At 38.5% G+C, this 17,418-nt stretch overlaps 2 protein-coding genes across 3 annotated transcripts; one reads left to right on the plus strand and one right to left on the minus strand.

Moving 5' to 3' along the window:
• Positions 1-1,026: 1,026 nt before the first annotated feature.
• Positions 1,027-8,797, minus strand: mgme1 (mitochondrial genome maintenance exonuclease 1). The gene is made up of 5 exons (XM_086092741.1): positions 7,395-8,797; positions 7,099-7,324; positions 6,664-6,796; positions 1,695-1,825; positions 1,027-1,510 (listed from the first exon to the last, which is right to left on the minus strand). Exons 1-5 carry the CDS (start codon positions 7,903-7,905, stop codon positions 1,495-1,497), a joined length of 1,017 nt encoding a protein of 338 aa, XP_085948867.1. The 5' UTR covers positions 7,906-8,797; the 3' UTR covers positions 1,027-1,494.
• snx5 (sorting nexin 5) lies at positions 8,215-16,314 on the plus strand. 2 transcript variants are annotated; one of them, XM_086092739.1, is made up of 13 exons: positions 8,215-8,579; positions 9,393-9,497; positions 9,579-9,689; positions 9,775-9,896; positions 9,992-10,115; positions 10,417-10,512; positions 10,607-10,712; positions 11,282-11,357; positions 11,470-11,509; positions 11,617-11,703; positions 12,962-13,121; positions 13,343-13,428; positions 15,472-16,314. In XM_086092739.1, the coding sequence occupies exons 1-13, from the start codon at positions 8,544-8,546 to the stop codon at positions 15,520-15,522; spliced, it is 1,200 nt and encodes a 399-aa protein (XP_085948865.1). In that variant the 5' UTR covers positions 8,215-8,543; the 3' UTR covers positions 15,523-16,314. The 2 variants fall into 2 exon arrangements, with proteins under 2 accessions (XP_085948865.1, XP_085948866.1); XM_086092740.1 differs by lacking the exon at positions 8,215-8,579 and adding an exon at positions 8,861-9,019.
• Positions 16,315-17,418: the final 1,104 nt, after the last annotated feature.

Here is a 17,418-nt window from a genome sequence, read left to right on the forward strand (position 1 = left end):
CATATACAAACAGCATTCCCTTATTAATTGTTGCTCTTATGTTACAAAAAGATAGTAGTCAATATTATTTTACATTTATTATTTATGTTCTAAGGCTGTTTAAAATGTGAAAACAAAATACCACAACAAAAGCCTGAGGTTTTACTTTAATCCATGTATGCATATTGTTAGACCGAGACCTTAGTCCTTCCAGCATCGGTTGCGTATTGGGCAGCATTTCAACCTATTCATTGCAACAGATGGCATATCAGCCCATTACACTTTCATCTGTTTCAGATCTTTGAAAGTTGCTTGCCAGGTCTTCTTCGGCTGTCGCAGCTATCTCTTGCTTTTGGGATCGGTTTCAGGGCTACCAAGGCATACCGATGTTCATTCATTCTCAATACATGTCGTGCAAATCAGATTCTTCTTAGTAACTTATTTCTGACCCATTTTCGCTAATGGGTTCTATTTAAAACTTCTTAATTTGTGATTATGTCTTTGTAGGTGATTTTCACAATTCTTCTCAGGCATCTCTACTGCAAAATGTTGACTTTCCTTATTATTGTTGCTGTAATGTATACTGTATTTTATGACAGATTATCAGAGTAGCGTTCAGACCTCTCACTTAAAATTACACTTTTTAATGTATCTGACAGTGTTGACAGAAATCAAGTTCTAAACTAAAACATGATTACGGAATTTATTATTTGCTATAAAAAAAATATATACATTTGAATGCTTTTGTTTTGTTTAAAAAAAAAAATATATCTCTAGAGCTTTCTCATGCTCAGCTGGTGAATCAAACCTGGATGTTTAGGGGGGATGAAATGACCTACAAGGGAATTGTGAGACAGATCAGCAACTTCCATTCATACTGCATCACTGACGGCCAGGGTCAGCCTGTATCGTGGCTGCTTTTACATGAATATATGGCCTGATCACAGACACAAAGGTTACGCCACAGTCCTGATCTACACCATGGCCCAGAGGCTCCTTGCTGAGGGCTACCCAGTGTTCTGCCATGTAGTGGAAGACAACAGGGTCTCTTATAAACTGTTTAAAAGTTTGTGCTTTATTGAGGATTCCTCTTACAGAGAGATATGGGTTGCGTTCAACACCTGATTTTGACAACTAACCTATAATCAGATATAAAAAACTTGTATTACAGCTTAGTAAATCACTTGCCATGCACATAACATATCTGTGGCCTTTATATGATTTATTTCTGGTAGACTGCTTTGTGAGGTGGACGTGAGCAAACTCGCCTGCTTGACAACTTGATTTGAAATGGATGGCATTCCATTTACTTTACATGACTTGATAGCTTAAGTTACATCAAGTGAAGTCACTCTTGAAAAAATATTTTTACTCTCAATGACTTTTTTTTACCTGGTTAAATAAAGGAAATGAAATGTGTTGAGAACATAGATGGGGTGATGATTTTGCCCTAATTTCTCACAGTGCATTGTTTGAACAGACTTCCAGATTTCATCTTCTCCCTGACGAAATAAATCACCTTTCACTGGATCTGAAATGAAGAAAAAAATATTATAATGGTTAGACTAGTGTTAGCCATCCTGCATCATTGACATATTTCTGAACTAACAAATCATTTTGGTGCCTTTTCACACCTCTTGAAAACTTTCATACTCATACTGTCTTTCATTTGAAGACAAATTTGAAAATGCTGATGAAATGATAACCGCTTTCACCTCTCTTGTCGGAACTTTTCCAAGCGAATCAGCCACTTCTCCCAATACTCCGACATCAGCTCACGGTTCAGTTGGTGAGCGTGGGCAGGTGAGCCATCCTTGTAAGCAACAACAATAAGCCCGTTCCCCACCTAGAAAAACAAAAAACAAAGTGTGAGTGATGAATGAGTTAACTCATTCAAACCCCAAAATGTATAAATATGTGTTGTTGTTTTTTTTTAAATACTTTGTCCTTCAACCCAAAAACAGATTTTCATGCGTTTTTTAATGCTCGAACATACAAAAGGCTTTGATGCAGCTACTGACCTGAAGAGGTCGCTTAAAGCAATGGTAGTTATTACAAAAAGTCAAAGAGATCAGCCATGGCCATGTTGCAACAATCTCTTTTCCCCAGTGTCGTGTAACATGCTCATGTACAGATGTCTTTCAAAAAATTATGAAAAAAATAATTGATTTCCATAATTCCATTCAAAAAGTTAAACTTTGTAGATTATAGATTCAGGGCCCACAATTTAAGTGATTTCAAGTATTCATTTGTTTATTTTTACATAATTTAGGCTTCCAGCTCATAAAACCCACAAAAAACAGGATTACAAAAAATTACAATACTGTTAAGAAATCACCATTTAATTCTCAGGGGGGGGGGTAAATTAAGATCACATCAATCCAAATATTGTACTTTTCAAAACTATATGTCAATCTTTAATACTTGGTTGGAAATCCTTTTGCTTTAATAACTGCCTCAATGTGCCGTGGCATTGAGGCAACCTGCCTGTGGGATCGCCCGGGGGGTTATGGAAGCCCTGATCTCCTTGATGGTTGCTGTCAGGCGCTTCTTTGTATAGGTTTTTGGGCCTGATGTCCCTCATTTCCCCCCCATAAATTCTCAATGGGGTTGAGCTCCGGCGAGTTGGGTGGCTATTCAAGCACTGTGATGGCATGGGCATCAAACTCGTTTTTGGTGCTTCAGGCGGCATGGGCAGGGGCCAGGTCCTGCTGGAAGATGAAATCTGCATCTCCATACAGATCCTCAGCAGAGGCCAGAGGGAATCTTGAAGTCCTCTAAAACATTCTGGTAGACTATTGCTGTGACCTTGGATTTAAGGAAGAATAGTTTACCAACACCTGCACAAGCAGTGCACCCCAAATCATAACTGACTGTGGATATTTCACTTTGGACTTCAAGCAGCTTGGATTCAGTTCACTCGTCTTCCTCCAAACTTTATTTTCATCAAAAAAGATGCCTTGGACCACTGGCCAACAGTCCAGTCCTTCTTCTCCTTGGCCCAGTTGAGACGCTTCCTACGATGGCTCAGGCTCAGAAGTGGCTTGACTCGAGGAACCAGACTGTTGTGCTGTGACTCCTGCCTCATTCTACTCTTTCTGTATCCCTGCCAGATTCTTGAATCTGCTCTGTTTGATAATCCGCTGAAGCCCACGGTCATCTCTTTTGGTGGTGCATCTTCTCCTGTCACATTTAGCGCTTCCACTAGACTTCCCATTGATATGCTTGGACACAGCAGTCGGTGAACAACCAGCCTCCTTGCCTATTAACTTTTGTGGCTTACTTATTGATACCCTACCAATGATGTTCTTCTGGCCAGTTGTCAAGGCTGCAGTCCTCCCCATTATTGAACCCAACTGAGACAATAGAACCAAATTGAATCAATTTAATGACACCTGGAGAAGCCTGTGTAGATGCTTTGAGTTTAGTAGATGACACTCAGTTTAAAAAAAATTCCTGCCCTGCAAAATTTGGACTGATTTCGTAACAGTATTCAAATTTTTTGCAACTCTGTTTTTGTAGGTTTTATGAGCTGGAAGTCCAAATTATGCAAAAATAAAAAAATGAATACTTGAAATCATTAAAATGGTGGACCTTGAATCTATAGAAGTTGGACTTTTTTTTAAAATGGAATATTGGAAATAAATCAACTTCCATGATATTCAAATTTTTTGAAAAGGATCTGTAACATGCATGTTGCGTGACATGAACAGGTTGCTTGAACTGGAAGAACGTCGTGCTGGAGTTTGTCATGCACACATAATGTTCTACTAGTTCAGTTGTTGAGTATGGTGAATCACAGACATCGCATTAATTACTCAAGAAACTTGTGTTTGGATAAGGAAAGTTAAAGCCCATGAACCATTGTTCTCACACAATTTTCGTGTGTTAGGATGAAACATGACTGTACTTAATGACAGTCACTATAACTACAGGATCTGTCGATTACATGCGAGCTAGGTGTAATGACACGTTAGCATTTATATTGTGGGTTCATATATTTTATTATGATGTGTTGATGACATGAAATGTGTCGATGTTAAGACATATGTGAAACTTTGACGTGAAGTGATCCACTGGGTGGACATTCAGTATCAGTGTTAAGTGATTAATGAGAGTAGGGGGTTCCCACTTACGCAGATATGGGGAGGACACAAAATACTATACAGCAGTTCAGGAAAACGTCATCTACGAACTTTGGAGAAAGGGAGGCCTTTCTAAGAATATCTCCCCATTGATAGTATGAAAAGTCAGAATAAGAGTTTTTGACGCTACCTTTGACCCCAATACACTGTGCCATACACAGAAATGAGCTTTGCTAGAGTTGAGGTAATCTAATATAGAAATATAGTCTCTTTTTGCAGCTGGGAAACACAACAGATAGTAGGACTGAACTATGTTTTACATCGGAGATTGCTAAATTAACTAGACTAAAGCAGAATAGGAGAGAGACTTTAGCATTTCCAGAAGGGTAGCCAGTAAGCTTATCGCTATCTCCTATTAGGGCCAAGCTGCTTTAGTTTTATTTGACAATTGTGGATATAGGCGAAATAGCTTCTCAACTTTTCCACCCTAAAAAGGATTGCTTTTCTTCAAAGTTATTTGCCCTTTGGATTTTATTGGGTTTCTACTCTCTTTTACAACTGGAACTGGAATATTTTACTCTATTGAGTACTGTTATTTATTTCCAATGAGTAACACTTAATTAAGATTTTATTTTTCAATTGGCTGGCAACCAGTTCAGGGTGTACCCCGCCTACTGCCCGAAGCCAGCTGGGATAGGCTCCAGCAACCCCTGCGACCCTTGTGAGGACAAGCGGTACAGAAAATGGATGGATGGATGGAATTATTATTTCATTTTACTCACTTATACTGGATTTTAGCAGAACGCTTTGCCTTGCTATAAACCTAATCAACTGGCTTGATTTTAAGTGTGAGAACTTATAAATGATATTGGAAATTGTTTTAAGAATCAAGAATCATTTTATCTATTCAACTCATTTATTGGACTACATGTATTATCTTTGAATTGTAAATCCAAGAAAATCTTAACCTTTATTCCCATTAGTCCTGATTAATTTAAGGAGTAGGTTATATACGCATTTCAACATTTTCAATTATAGATATAGTTGTTAATAGTAGTGACTAGTGATTTCATCTAGAATCAGATTTGACTAGATCACTGGTTCTCAACCCCAGACCTCGAGTACCCCTATCCAGCCTGTTTTCCATGTCTCTCTCAGCCAACACAGCTGAGGATCGTTATCAGACTTCATGCAGAGCTTGCTGATTAGTTCATAGGTATCAAACTCCGGTCCTCGAGGACCGTAGTTCCGCAGGTTTTGGAGGTTTCCCTCTTCCAACACAAGCTGATTCCAATCAGCAGGATCATTATCTGGCTTATGCAGAGTTTGCTGATGAGCTAATCATATATCAGCTGTGTTGGAGAAGGAAACATCCAAAACCTGCAGGAGTCCGACCCTCGAGGAACGGAGTTTGACACCTATGGGTTAGCTGATCGTGTGGAATACCTGTGCTGGCTGTGGGAGACATGGAAAACAGACTGGATAGGGGTACTTGAGGACCGCGATTGAGAACCACTGGACTAGATCATAATCCAGCCCTTGGGAGCCGAGCTAGCCATAAAAGAGTAACAGTTAGTTACATGTACACTCTGATACTTTTCTTAGTGTCTGTCTGCATCTATTTATTTTTAGTAGATAAAACCCTGCTTTGTATAAACATCCAGCGACAGGATTTTCTTCTAATATTAGACTCGTTTTGAGGGATAAAAAAAATTCAATTACAAATTGGATTTATATGAAACATGATTATTACCATCCTCTTATGGATTAGTGTGGTATTAGACACACTCAAGCATTAACTAGTAAAAGCAGCAAGGTATCTTGTTTCTATATCTCACTTTAAACACTTTTTAATTTTCAGATCTATTTCAGTCATGCTCCCAGAAACCACTTAGGTCTCCTAGTGAACGAACAACAATACCCTACCAACGGTGACTGCTATTTTCTGAACCTATAAAGTTACTTTGGCTTATTTTAGAACAGGAAACAGGCCCGAGAGGTTTTAACAAAAACAGCAACATTTATTTCGGTCTTAACAAGTGCAACCCATCGTTCAGAGAAGGAGTTGCAGTAAAAAGAGCGTGTTCAGGTTTTATCCTTGTTTCAAAGCGGTTACTCAACAAGGATTTTATCTGAAGTAAGACTGGGCTGACGCTCTAAAACCGGGGCGGTGAGAACATGAAAGAATCCTTCTCGCAGCCGGCTTGGAGGGTTCCCGTCAACCCCTTGTTTTTAAACGTGTTGCTGCGGGTGGGGATAAAGGGGAGCTTTAACCCATTGCACGGAGAGCCGGCAGGGTAACCGAGATCTGACACTAGTGAACAAGTTTGTGTACAATGATGAATTTAGCTATATTCTAATGCTAATTGCTGCAAAACGGAAACAGATACAAATATACTTTTTTTTCCTGATAAAAGAAGAGACTCTAATCTTTAGGTAGATTCCATGTTTTTATAGCAATAGAACGCAATATTCCGTGGGCCTTGCGAAATCAGTCAAAATCAAATAAAACAGCCGGGAGCAAAGGGGGTTGCTTCAGTGATAATGGCTGGAAGTGAATGATTTAAATACAATCACTTACAACAATAGAATAGAGTACCTGGTATTTGTATCTGTCATCACTGTTCAAAGCTCCAGCGTAGGCTGCCACCTGAATGGGGTTGTCATACGTGTTGCTCAGGAACGGTTTAGGTTTTTCCGAAGTCTTCCAGTCAATAACACACAGAACACCTCTGAATAATCAAATGAAAAACAAAGTTTTGTAGCGCACAATGACATATTCTTACATTGCCGCACAAACCAAGGACCCCCTGTAAATGAGTACAAGCCCCTTTGAAAAGTAGATTGTGTTTCCAATTGTCATCAAACACAAGCACAATTTTGATTTCATTGGTATTAGTCATTTGGCAACATTGAAATATTTTTGTGTGAGAATTACTTATCAACATTTGTGGGAGTACGTATCTTGTAGTATAATATTGAATAAAACATTGATTCTGAAGAGAAAGTCACTGTTTTCTAGCAATGTACTTGCCTGTAGCGGGCCACACAGTCCACAATGCCCAAATAATTGAGAGTGTCATGCTGTACACTGCTCTCTATTGCTCTTGGTGCACTGACATCTTCCAGAATGTAAGTGATGCTCTTCATGTATCCCATCACATCAGGTGGATGCGGTTCATGCTGTCCGTCCTCCTTTGTTGCGCCTGACATAACGTTCTCCAGGGCTGAATGGAAAAGTTTCCCTTGCCTAAACAAAACTGTTGAACATCAAATGTAATTAAAGGAAGCATATTAAATTAATAAAATGTGGCATGGTACAAAACCTACTTTTGGTGTATTCTTTGAATCCTTCCTCCCCCAGTTGTGCAATCATCATCTTCTTCCATCTCTCCAGATAGAAGAGCTGCTCTGGTGAAAGTGTTGCCTGAAGAATCCTGGTCACACTCGGTATGGACGACCGATCTTGGTCGCGGTTTACTACAATCCGGACTGGAGGACTTGATTCAGGCTCCTCTGTTTCCTCGCAATGTATGAAGGGATGCATGACTTTAGGAAGCCTCGACTCTTGTCTTAACACATTATGAGCTTTGACAACTGGTCCAAACACGTGCTCATCCTCAGCTTGAATGGTATCTGGGGTTTGAGAGCTGACCCTTGAAGACATGACAGACTTCACAAGAGATGAGTAGCGCTCTCTGTCCACCGAGTTGTACGGACTCGCCCCCCTACGGTAGCTGGACCGATGACATGCTATGAAAAAGCCGTAAGTGAGAGATGTGCACTGAAGCATCCGTACAGAAATACCTCCGGCGAATGGCAAACGTTTCAATATGAACATTTTGTTGTTGTTGTTCGTACAACGCGTCTTAGTTGCTTACTACCACGTATGCATGCATTAAATACTGACTTAATACTTTCGATTAAGTACTCGGACTTGATGTTTCGTAGTCCTATAACTTCCGCGTATCCAATGCAACTTTCTTCTTCAAATGTGCGAGTTGTTGATGTTTTTTTTGCGAATTTCCGCCACCGTCTGGAGTTTGCGCGGCCTTCGCTGGCATAGCTGGGAATTGAAGTCCTGGGTATCACCAAAACAGCGAAATTCCCACAGGGGAAACTACATTACCCACAATGCTCATTGAAACGTTACGTCCGTGCGTACTAATTCAACCGTCGGTGTCTCGTTACAACTTTGGCGTCCTCTACCATTACTTTGCGGTAACAAAACCAGTAACGTTAATGGTAATGGCTTAAAAAGGAGGTTAATTCGCATCTGCAGATTCAGACATGATTGCGATTTAGTTGAAGCTGGGGTGAAGATCTGGTCGATAATACAATTCCTTTATTACGGAGCAAAAAAAAATAAAAAAATTGACAGCTCGTCAAACCGCTAGCTCCTCACTTACACACGGATATAGCGCTTCTTTTCCTCACTGCATCCAACACTTTTCCTCTTCAGCTGACTTCGGTCCAGTTATGACAGCCACTTTAAACGAAAGCGACAAGGACAAGGTAAGGCATTGCCAGCATAGCGCGTACATTCTTCTGAACGTTATGGCGAAATCATTAGTGGCACTAAAATAAGTTTAGCGTTTAGCTAGGTTTCTGTCGCTAACTTTCCACAACCCTTCAACATAGCAACCGGCTATCAGCTAATTTTTGACTTACAAAACAGACTAAACGTGTTGACATTCAAGTGCATATATCGTGCAGATCAAAATGAAGGCATCTTCGTTTTTAACTGACGTACAGTATCAAAGGCTAGTCGACTGTCATCCAACCTTAAATGACACAACTTTCTTGTTTTCAAGCTGTAGGATGTCAACTCTTCATCCCGTCTACTTGCAATTTAATTACCTAATTAATGTGTTTGACAAGTGCTTAGATAACTATGCAGTGGCTTTTTTCAGAATCACTTTGACGAAGGCTGACTCATGCCGTTTTCTTGGAAGGTGTGATTGGTTGCCAGTTTTAAATCAAGCAGTCAACTTAGCATCATAAAGTTAAACTAGGACCCAGTTAGAAATACTAAGCTTTGTAATTGGTCATCACTTAATTCAAATGCCTACTTAAACGTTCAGTCTGGCATATTGCCTTAAACTGGACACACTAGTTTTTATGTTAATATTACGTTATATTGATGCTTTTGTTTTCTGTAAGGTAACCTTGGGTGAAAGGCGCCTCCAATTTTGTTGTTTAATTGTAGTGGTGATTTTACATTTTATTACAAGCCATTGAATAATAATTGTAATGTTTACTTGCACAAAGTCTGTGAAGTCCCTAGAAGACTTTGAAGTGTTTCACATTGCAGTGCTTTCTCCTTAGATACGCTCTGTGTCTGTTGACCTAAATAATGATGCATCTCTACTTATCGACATTCCTGATGCACTCTGTGAAAGAGACAAAGTCAAGTTTACGGTCCACACAAAGGTAAAACATTTCAGTAAACACTTTTGTGTAAGTGAAAGAATTCCCATGAAACACTGACCAATAACTTCATTATTTTCCCAGACTACGCTTAATTCTTTCCAGAAGCCAGAAATCTCTGTCCCTCGGCAGCATGAAGATTTCATCTGGTTACATGACACTCTGGTGGAGACGGAGGACTATGCTGGCCTAATAGTAAAATTCTCCTCTTTGCCTATATACTCATTTTAGGGTAAATTCATTCCTCTAAAATACCATCTCCCTTGTTTATCATTCCTAGATTCCCCCCGCACCCCCTAAGCCTGACTTTGAAAGCCCAAGAGAGAAGATGCACAAATTGGGAGAAGGTGAAGCCACTATGACCAAGGAAGAGTACACTAAAATGAAGCAGGAGTTGGAAGCGTGAGTGTCAAATAAATGAAACCCGCATTAAACCAATGTTTGGTAAAACAAGTTTGCTTGTAACATTGTGTTGTTGTTGTGTGTGTTTTTTTCAGTGAGTACCTGGCTGTGTTCAAGAAAACAGTCCAAGTACATGAAGTATTCCTGCAGAGACTCTCGTCTCATCCCATTCTAAGCAAAGACAGAAACTTTCATATTTTCCTAGAGTATGACCAGGATGTGAGTTCTGCATAATGCTGACTTCCTTTCCTTAGTTGTCAGTTGGAAAGAGGGGAAGTAGTGTATGTGTTTTATTTTACTGGACAGTTGTGACTCATGGCTTCCATCCTGCTGTGATCAGCAGTTGCAGAATCTATGAAGTCATTTTCTATCAGTGGTGGGTTTAAAGAATTACACCTTTTACATAGGCTAGTGTAATAGCTTGATTCATATGTTGCCTTTATAATTTGTTTTATTTTGCACATCAGTCTACTTACTACAATGATTTAGTACATTTATAATTTGCATTTTCTCATTTTAGCTCAGTGTCAGAAGAAAGAATGCCAAGGAGATGTTTGGAGGATTCTTCAAGAACATGGTGAAGTCAGCAGATGAGGTTCTTATCTCAGGAATAAAGGTGTGGCTTTTGCGGGATCTTGCTGAATCAATGGAAGCTTTGCAGGCAAATTCTCCTAACCAGCTACTGTCTCGCTGTTTTTTTCCCCCCACAGGAAGTCGACGACTTTTTTGAGCAGGAGAAGACGTTCCTACTCGACTATTACAGCAAGATTAAAGATTCCACTTCCAAAGCAGAGAAGATGACCCGCACGCACAAAAGTAATTGATATGATCTTGAATGCGATCTCCACTGTATGCATGACACACGCTATCAGATCATTAGGGATGCACTGGTCGTGCCAGACAGTACTGTAGTCTGTACTCGTAAAAATACTTTGATACAACGACAGTACAAGCACTTCAACAGCCTGAAATTTGCCTTCCGGTTAAGAGCTATGGCAGATGTGTGGAGACTGGAGATGCTGCCATTACCGAATAACTGACAATTCTGACCTCAACATAAAAATAATCTTTACCACACTTTTTCATAATAGTCAAGACGAAACAATGGTGGAAGAATTGATCACTTCAATTGTTAGCCACAGCTTTAGTTTACTGTTCAAATGTCTTGGGTTATATGAATTGAAATGCGCGGCAAGAAAAATTGTTACTCTAAAAAGTCTACTATTTTTTTCATGCTAGTAGTATCAGCCAGTACACAAATCAAAGTACTTGCACTCGTACTTGGTCTGGAAAATTGTATCTGTCTGTGCAATCCCTAAATGTTGTCTTTAAAAAAATATATATATATATATATTTATTGTTTGTGCTTCTTTCGGTCGTTTCAGATATCGCCGATGATTACATTCAGATCTCAGCCACTCTGAATGCACTTTCTGCTGAAGATAGCACAGCAAATAGGAAGTGAGTGCTACATTTAGTTGTATGAAGAATAAAAAAATGATTTCATGTTGGTGGCTGTAGTGAAATTAAACACATGTAATGTACATGTCTATATTATTTTACTTCCTTTCAGACACATGGACAAGCTCTCAGATCTCTTCGAGAAGCTCAGAGTGAGTATATTTAAACAGAAATGGATATCTTTGGGAATGTTTGTTCAATTTTAAACATTATTTTATTAATGGTGTTAGTAATTATTTTTTTCTTTGGTCTGTCCCAGAAAGTGGAGGGAAGAGTAGCATCTGATCAGGAGCTCAAGCTCACGGAGTTGCTAAGATATTACATGCGAGATATCCAGGCGGCAAAGGTGAGCGAGTCCCACCAGTTGTCCTTTAGGCTGATGGGTTGAGTAGCCAAAAATAGTTGTCAAGTAAATGTGCACTTTTGATTGTTGACTTCAGTAAAAGTAAAACAAATGCAGCCCTCCAAATAATTACTTGAGTACAAGTTTTCAAATAAAAAAACTACTCTGGGAATTGATGAGTAACTTCTGATTATTGTTATTGTTGTTATTATTTTTTAATCAGAGCATGAATGTCAAATAAACAAAACTTAATAGAAATGCACAAATCAAAATGTTGCCCGATCTTTTTAACCATATAATAATTTATTTAATCTTTGTAAAATAACATAAAAGTAAATTCCGCCACAATAAATTAAAAATGAACTTTCTTTGTTGTAAATCGGCGTAGTCGCCTCACTAGGTAGAAGTTACACTGAAAAACAGGAACAAGTTAGAAGTGGAGTTCTTTAAATAGATCATACAAGCACTAGTACCTGTACATCAAGTGGAATGTAATGTAGGAAAGTCAAAGTTTTTTTTTTTTTTTTTGCAAAAATGCTTGAGTAACAGTAAAATAAAAGTGCGTTGCATTACAATTACTTTGACAAATACAGTTTATCTACAAAGTTTTTTCAGTAAATAAAACCGAGAACATGTAGCACATTCCTACCCTCTTCTGCCCACATATTTAAAATGGAAGTATTATAAAAATCCATGCCTACTAGCAAAATATGTTTGCTTTAATTATTTCTACTGTTATGACAACAATTATCAAGTAGAAACATATATTTAGCATATTTAAAGTGGGTCATTGTTTTACAATGGTCCTGACTCCTGACATGACACTTTGATGTTACAAACTGTTTTTGATAGAATACGTCAACCACATGGTATAAATCAGTTACCATCACACTTGCTGATTTTCATTTGACTGTTTTATGTCTAGGTTTTATGTTTGTGGCCTAGAAATACTTTTCGTTTGTGTTGCCGCGATACCAATACTTTTGACTTCAATATCATGCCAGCCTGCTGAAATGATGCTACGGGGGAAAAAAACGTGCACATAAGTAAAACAGTGTGAAATAATATATGTATATTTGTTTTTATTTGTCGATTTGGGGTGAGGCGATGGGTGTTGTTTATTGATGCTCTCGGTCATAAACCGATGAGCCAATGTAAGGAGGAGGGGGTGGCTAAAAGTCGAACAATTGATGCAAACGAGATTCAAAATGTGTAATTTTCTTTCGCCGGTTCATCCCGGTCTCTCGCCTCCCTCTTATAGGACCTTCTCTACAGACGAGCTCGCGCATTAGTCGACTATGAAAACTCCAACAAGGCTTTGGATAAGGCTCGACTGAAAAGTAAGGACATTCCTCAGGCTGAGGAACACCAGCAGCAGTGTCTACAGAAATTTGACAAGCTCTCAGAGTCTGGGAAGAAAGGTTTGTGCATCCTTGTGGACTCGATTTAAATAGTTGTATTTGCTGAAAGCCTCTTTTTGTAGGTCGTAGAAAACAATTTATTAGATGTATGTGTACACGTTGAACTTCTTTGTATGACTTTTTTTCACTTGTGTAGGTGAGCATAATGTTGTGGCCAGTGAATGTATATTTAACTCTGTATTCTATACTGTATCTCAAACGGCACTTTGTGTTTCTTACAGAGCTCACCAGTTTCAATGGCAGGCGAGTTGTGGCATTTAGAAAGAATCTCATAGAAATGGCTGAACTGGAGATTAAACATGCCAAGGTGAGTAATGTGAGTCGGTGTGATGGTTCAACTTCTTTTGGAACTGTTGTCTGTTTGTTCATTGCCTTCAAATGTTCCTAAGTAGTTTTGTCTCTTTGATGTGAATTTCTGCTTATATCACTTAATTTTTGCTCTACTTATGCAAGTCAATTCAGAGGATCTACCCAAAACAACCCATAATATTGTGGCTACTCTTGCGCTCCAAAAGCGCAAGAATAGCTTCCAGGGAGGAGGTTCTCGACTTGCTAAGCAATCTCCGTGGTTGACTTCAAAACAAAAAAAAGCAAATCAAAACTTATTGAACCATTGATGTAGTAGCGTTTTAGTGGATGACAAACTGTTGCTCTCCTCACTTCTCCAACACAACAAAAAAAGCATCAGCCCAACCGGCTGTCTTAAATCTTTAATCAACAGGATGGCTGAAGGAGGAGGAGGACAAGACGGAAAGGCAAGAAAATAATTTAAGTAAATAATGATAATCACAATGTCAAGAAAATTAATACATAGGCTCTCCAACACTTAATGACATTGAAAGACTATAGTTAAAGGTAAAAATTCAAGATACAAGGCTAAAAGCAACCTTACAGTGGAGTATTATAAAATCAGTAGACCACCACAGACTTTGGAATTGTCTGTTGATGTTAATGAGTAAAAACAAACAAACATATGAAGCAATTTGAAATTAAATTTTAGAGGAGTGTATATACATCCCAATATAGTATTTTGCCTTAACATTACATGAATAGAGAGCATAAATAATAATAATAATAAGGGGTGTCAAAGTTAAAGCGTTAACGAATTGAAAAATCACAAAAAAATATCGTATTAACGCAGATTAATCACACTATTAATTTTTACTGCAGATGATCCTTTAGCTTGACAGCGGATGGTTACGTTAAAGGTAGCACAGGCTGTGTTTGAGCAATCAACATAACTACATGCATTAATGTAAAGCATTTAATAAATGTTTGCGTATGACATTCTGAATATTTGTTCATGTCAAAATATTGGTGTCATTTTTTTCCCATTTTAAATTATGCAAGTAATTAACTGATTAGAAAAAGACAAAGATGAGCGTGTGCAGTGGATAAATTTTTTTTGAAGACGTCCATCTAAAATTAAATGTCGAAAGAATTGACACATAACCGGTGGACTTCAAATTTGGCGGGGAACATTTTTGGATTAAAAAAGCCTATTTTATTAAACAATTAATCATGATTAATCAAAATTCTAAGATGTGATTAATCAGATTTAAAAAATGTAATCGTTTGACAGCTCTAAAAGAAATACAAGACTTATTTTTGAGAATACCATACTGACCAAAGCCAACCATCTGGAACAGGTGGCTCAGTCAGCAACGACCAGACCACAGTCATCATTGTATAACTTGAAACGTATGAGACTGAATGCATATTGACAAGCTTCTGACACATTGCTCTTGTGACAAGTACAGGTTTTTCTTTTTTCTGTCCTTTTTTTAATCAAAATAAGACATTTGCTAACACTTGCTTTTACATTGGAAAACAATGCTCCACATTTTCCTCCATTTTCTGTCATGTTACGGATCAAACCCGTGTCTGAATCATAATGTTCAGGGGGAAAAATACGTTTAATCTCTTCTGACAATAATCGTTGCTTGTAGCCATAGTATGAATACCTGTAATTGACATATTGACTCTGAAGCAGTCTCAACAAGTAGCTCTCAGTTTCAAAAAGGTTGCTGAGTATATCACTCCTTCTCATGTGATATTGCTTAATTGTTGTTAATTTGGTTTTGTTAGTTTGTTTTTGCATATTTGGTTCAAATAATGTACAAGCCCGTCTACAGAGTGCTCTTAGTACCTCCGCTCCTTGATAGCCACATAAACCAGATGAGCCCGCAGCAGCTGTCAAACCTGATTTCAAAACAAGAATTAGTTTCTAGAGGATTCAGCATCTTTTCTCATTGAATAATTTAGTGTCTATTGGCTCTTTCATTCAGCATCAGGAACATTTTCCCACCCTATAAAAAGGACTAACGGCCATTTTCCCTATCTCCCACAGAACAACGTGACACTATTGCAGGGGTGCATTGAGCTGCTCAAGAACAACTGACAGTGTTGCAAGTATTCTTGTCCCGCTGCCATCAAGTGACCGCTCCCGGCCAATGAAATCCTGATGTCCCTCGCATCTCACACAGACAAGAATTCAAGCTACCACTCGCCTAACTGGTGCCTCTTGACCAACAGCTTTGTTAGAACAGCATTCTTACGTTTACTCAGTCCACAGCTCATGCTTCCCCAGATATATGGAAGGCTAACCCATAATTATTGACTCCATCGTTAAGGTCTATCTTTTGTTTTCTCTTTCTTGTAACGTCTCATTTTCACGTTATGCACACAATGGAAAGCCCAACGTTTTCGTACTTTTCAGCACAATGCTTCTTAATTTAGCGAGTTGAGCTTGACACTCATTGCCAGACTCTATACATGAGATTCTCTACATTACTTAAAAAATATATTTTCCAATTGATACTCTCATTCTTGTTTCTTTTTCTTCACAGCAGACCCACAGAAAAATTATGTGAGTAAATGAGTTCTAGACTGCCCTTCATTCCTTCCCTTTGGATCTAATTGATGTTTACCATATTCTGCCCTATCGCCTAAATGGTTCTCATGTATTATGGTCGGCTGCCAGGCATCTAAATAATTCAGAAAATAATGCACTAAGATGGGGGGGAAAAAGAAGTTTCACAATCGTCACCAAGCACAGTGGTGTTAGATGCATTATAGTTTTCTAAAAGAATGTATTTCTGATTCCAACAGTGTGAATTCCTTTTTACTTTTCTTATGCAACATTAGCATTTTATAAATTTGTAACAATACTGAATAAATCCTACTTTCCCAAGATCAGTCCAATGTCGAATTCAAATAACATTGAAATGTACTGCAATGCATTACCAGTCATACCTTAATTGAGCTTTGCTTTTATGTATTCATCAAAATACAGCATCACACTTAATAATGCACCTGTCAGCTGCAACATTTCTATGTACATTTAACTGAAAAAAATGTGCCTTTTAATTGAAGGGAGTTAGCATTTCTAGAATCCAACTGTACTGCAGTCATAGTGACCTGAAGGTTTCTGATTGGCTGAAACAGCAGATGTTGCACCAATGGAATTTTGACAACTCATCAGTGCAAACAGATACGTTTGGCAACTGTGATTAGAGCAAGCACATAGATAGCATGGGAGTATGGTCCAAAGACCAGGACCTGTCTTGTGTTTTCTCCTCTATCCGGATAATCATGTTGATATATTTACAAATTTAAAGTGGATATACCATGGAAAAGTAGCTTTTTAATTGCTTCTAAAAACATATTAGGTCCTCTGGGGTGGCTGTTCAACCATCAAGTGTGAAATCAGATGTTCGGAATTTCGCCTCATTGTGACATCACTAGGTGTCTAATTTACATAATAAGCCTACGATTCACATCTCACGGGAGGCTCACGGGCGCTGCAGTTTGCACACATGCTGCTGAAAGCCACACTCACATGCTGACACACCCCGCAGTAGAGGGAGGCTCATTGGCCCAACCCCTCCAAACGGGCAGAGTTCAGCAAGCCTCCAATGAGTGGGTCATAGACGTGGATATGTCTTCAAGTCAAGTTTCCAGACTTGTCCTATGTTTCAACAACCTTTTAAAATATTTGTTTTACCAAACCACAGACTAGAAAATATTTAAACTTCTGTGAAGTTAATTGCAAAAATCATGTTTTTATTATGTAGAAAACTTTGTTTGTTGACATTGAAACATCTCTTCCGAGTATTCACCTGCTAAACACCTGCTTCGTATCCCATGTCCCTCGAGATAAATGCTTACAAGGGCTTTGAATGTAGTAAGGTCATACAGAAATGGACGCTAAATAGCTGACACAACAGAACCGCCTTATCTTCCCAACAAAACAGCTCTTCCAGGTAGACTTCAGTTGAAATTTGAGAATAGAAGG

This window comes from Leptonotus elevatus, chromosome 13 (genome assembly GCF_054856555.1).
Source record: "Leptonotus elevatus isolate MCC_2025b chromosome 13, RoL_Lele_1.0, whole genome shotgun sequence".
NCBI classification, from domain to species: domain Eukaryota; kingdom Metazoa; phylum Chordata; class Actinopteri; order Syngnathiformes; family Syngnathidae; genus Leptonotus; species Leptonotus elevatus.

Bases quoted from the DNA above. Each gene is read 5' to 3' on its own strand.
- snx5 (XM_086092739.1), top strand. From the start codon at position 8,544: ATGACAGCCACTTTAAACGAAAGCGACAAGGACAAG. The intron at 11,510-11,616 runs GTGAGTATATTT...GGTCTGTCCCAG, and splicing joins ATCTCTTCGAGAAGCTCAGA to AAAGTGGAGGGAAGAGTAGC. The intron at 13,429-15,471 runs GTGAGTAATGTG...TATCTCCCACAG, and splicing joins TGGAGATTAAACATGCCAAG to AACAACGTGACACTATTGCA.
- mgme1 (XM_086092741.1), bottom strand. From the start codon at position 7,905: ATGTTCATATTGAAACGTTTGCCATTCGCCGGAGGTATTTCTGTACGG. The intron at 7,325-7,394 runs GTAGGTTTTGTA...GATGTTCAACAG, and splicing joins ATTCAAAGAATACACCAAAA to TTTTGTTTAGGCAAGGGAAA. The intron at 6,797-7,098 runs GCAAGTACATTG...TTGATTATTCAG, and splicing joins GACTGTGTGGCCCGCTACAG to AGGTGTTCTGTGTGTTATTG.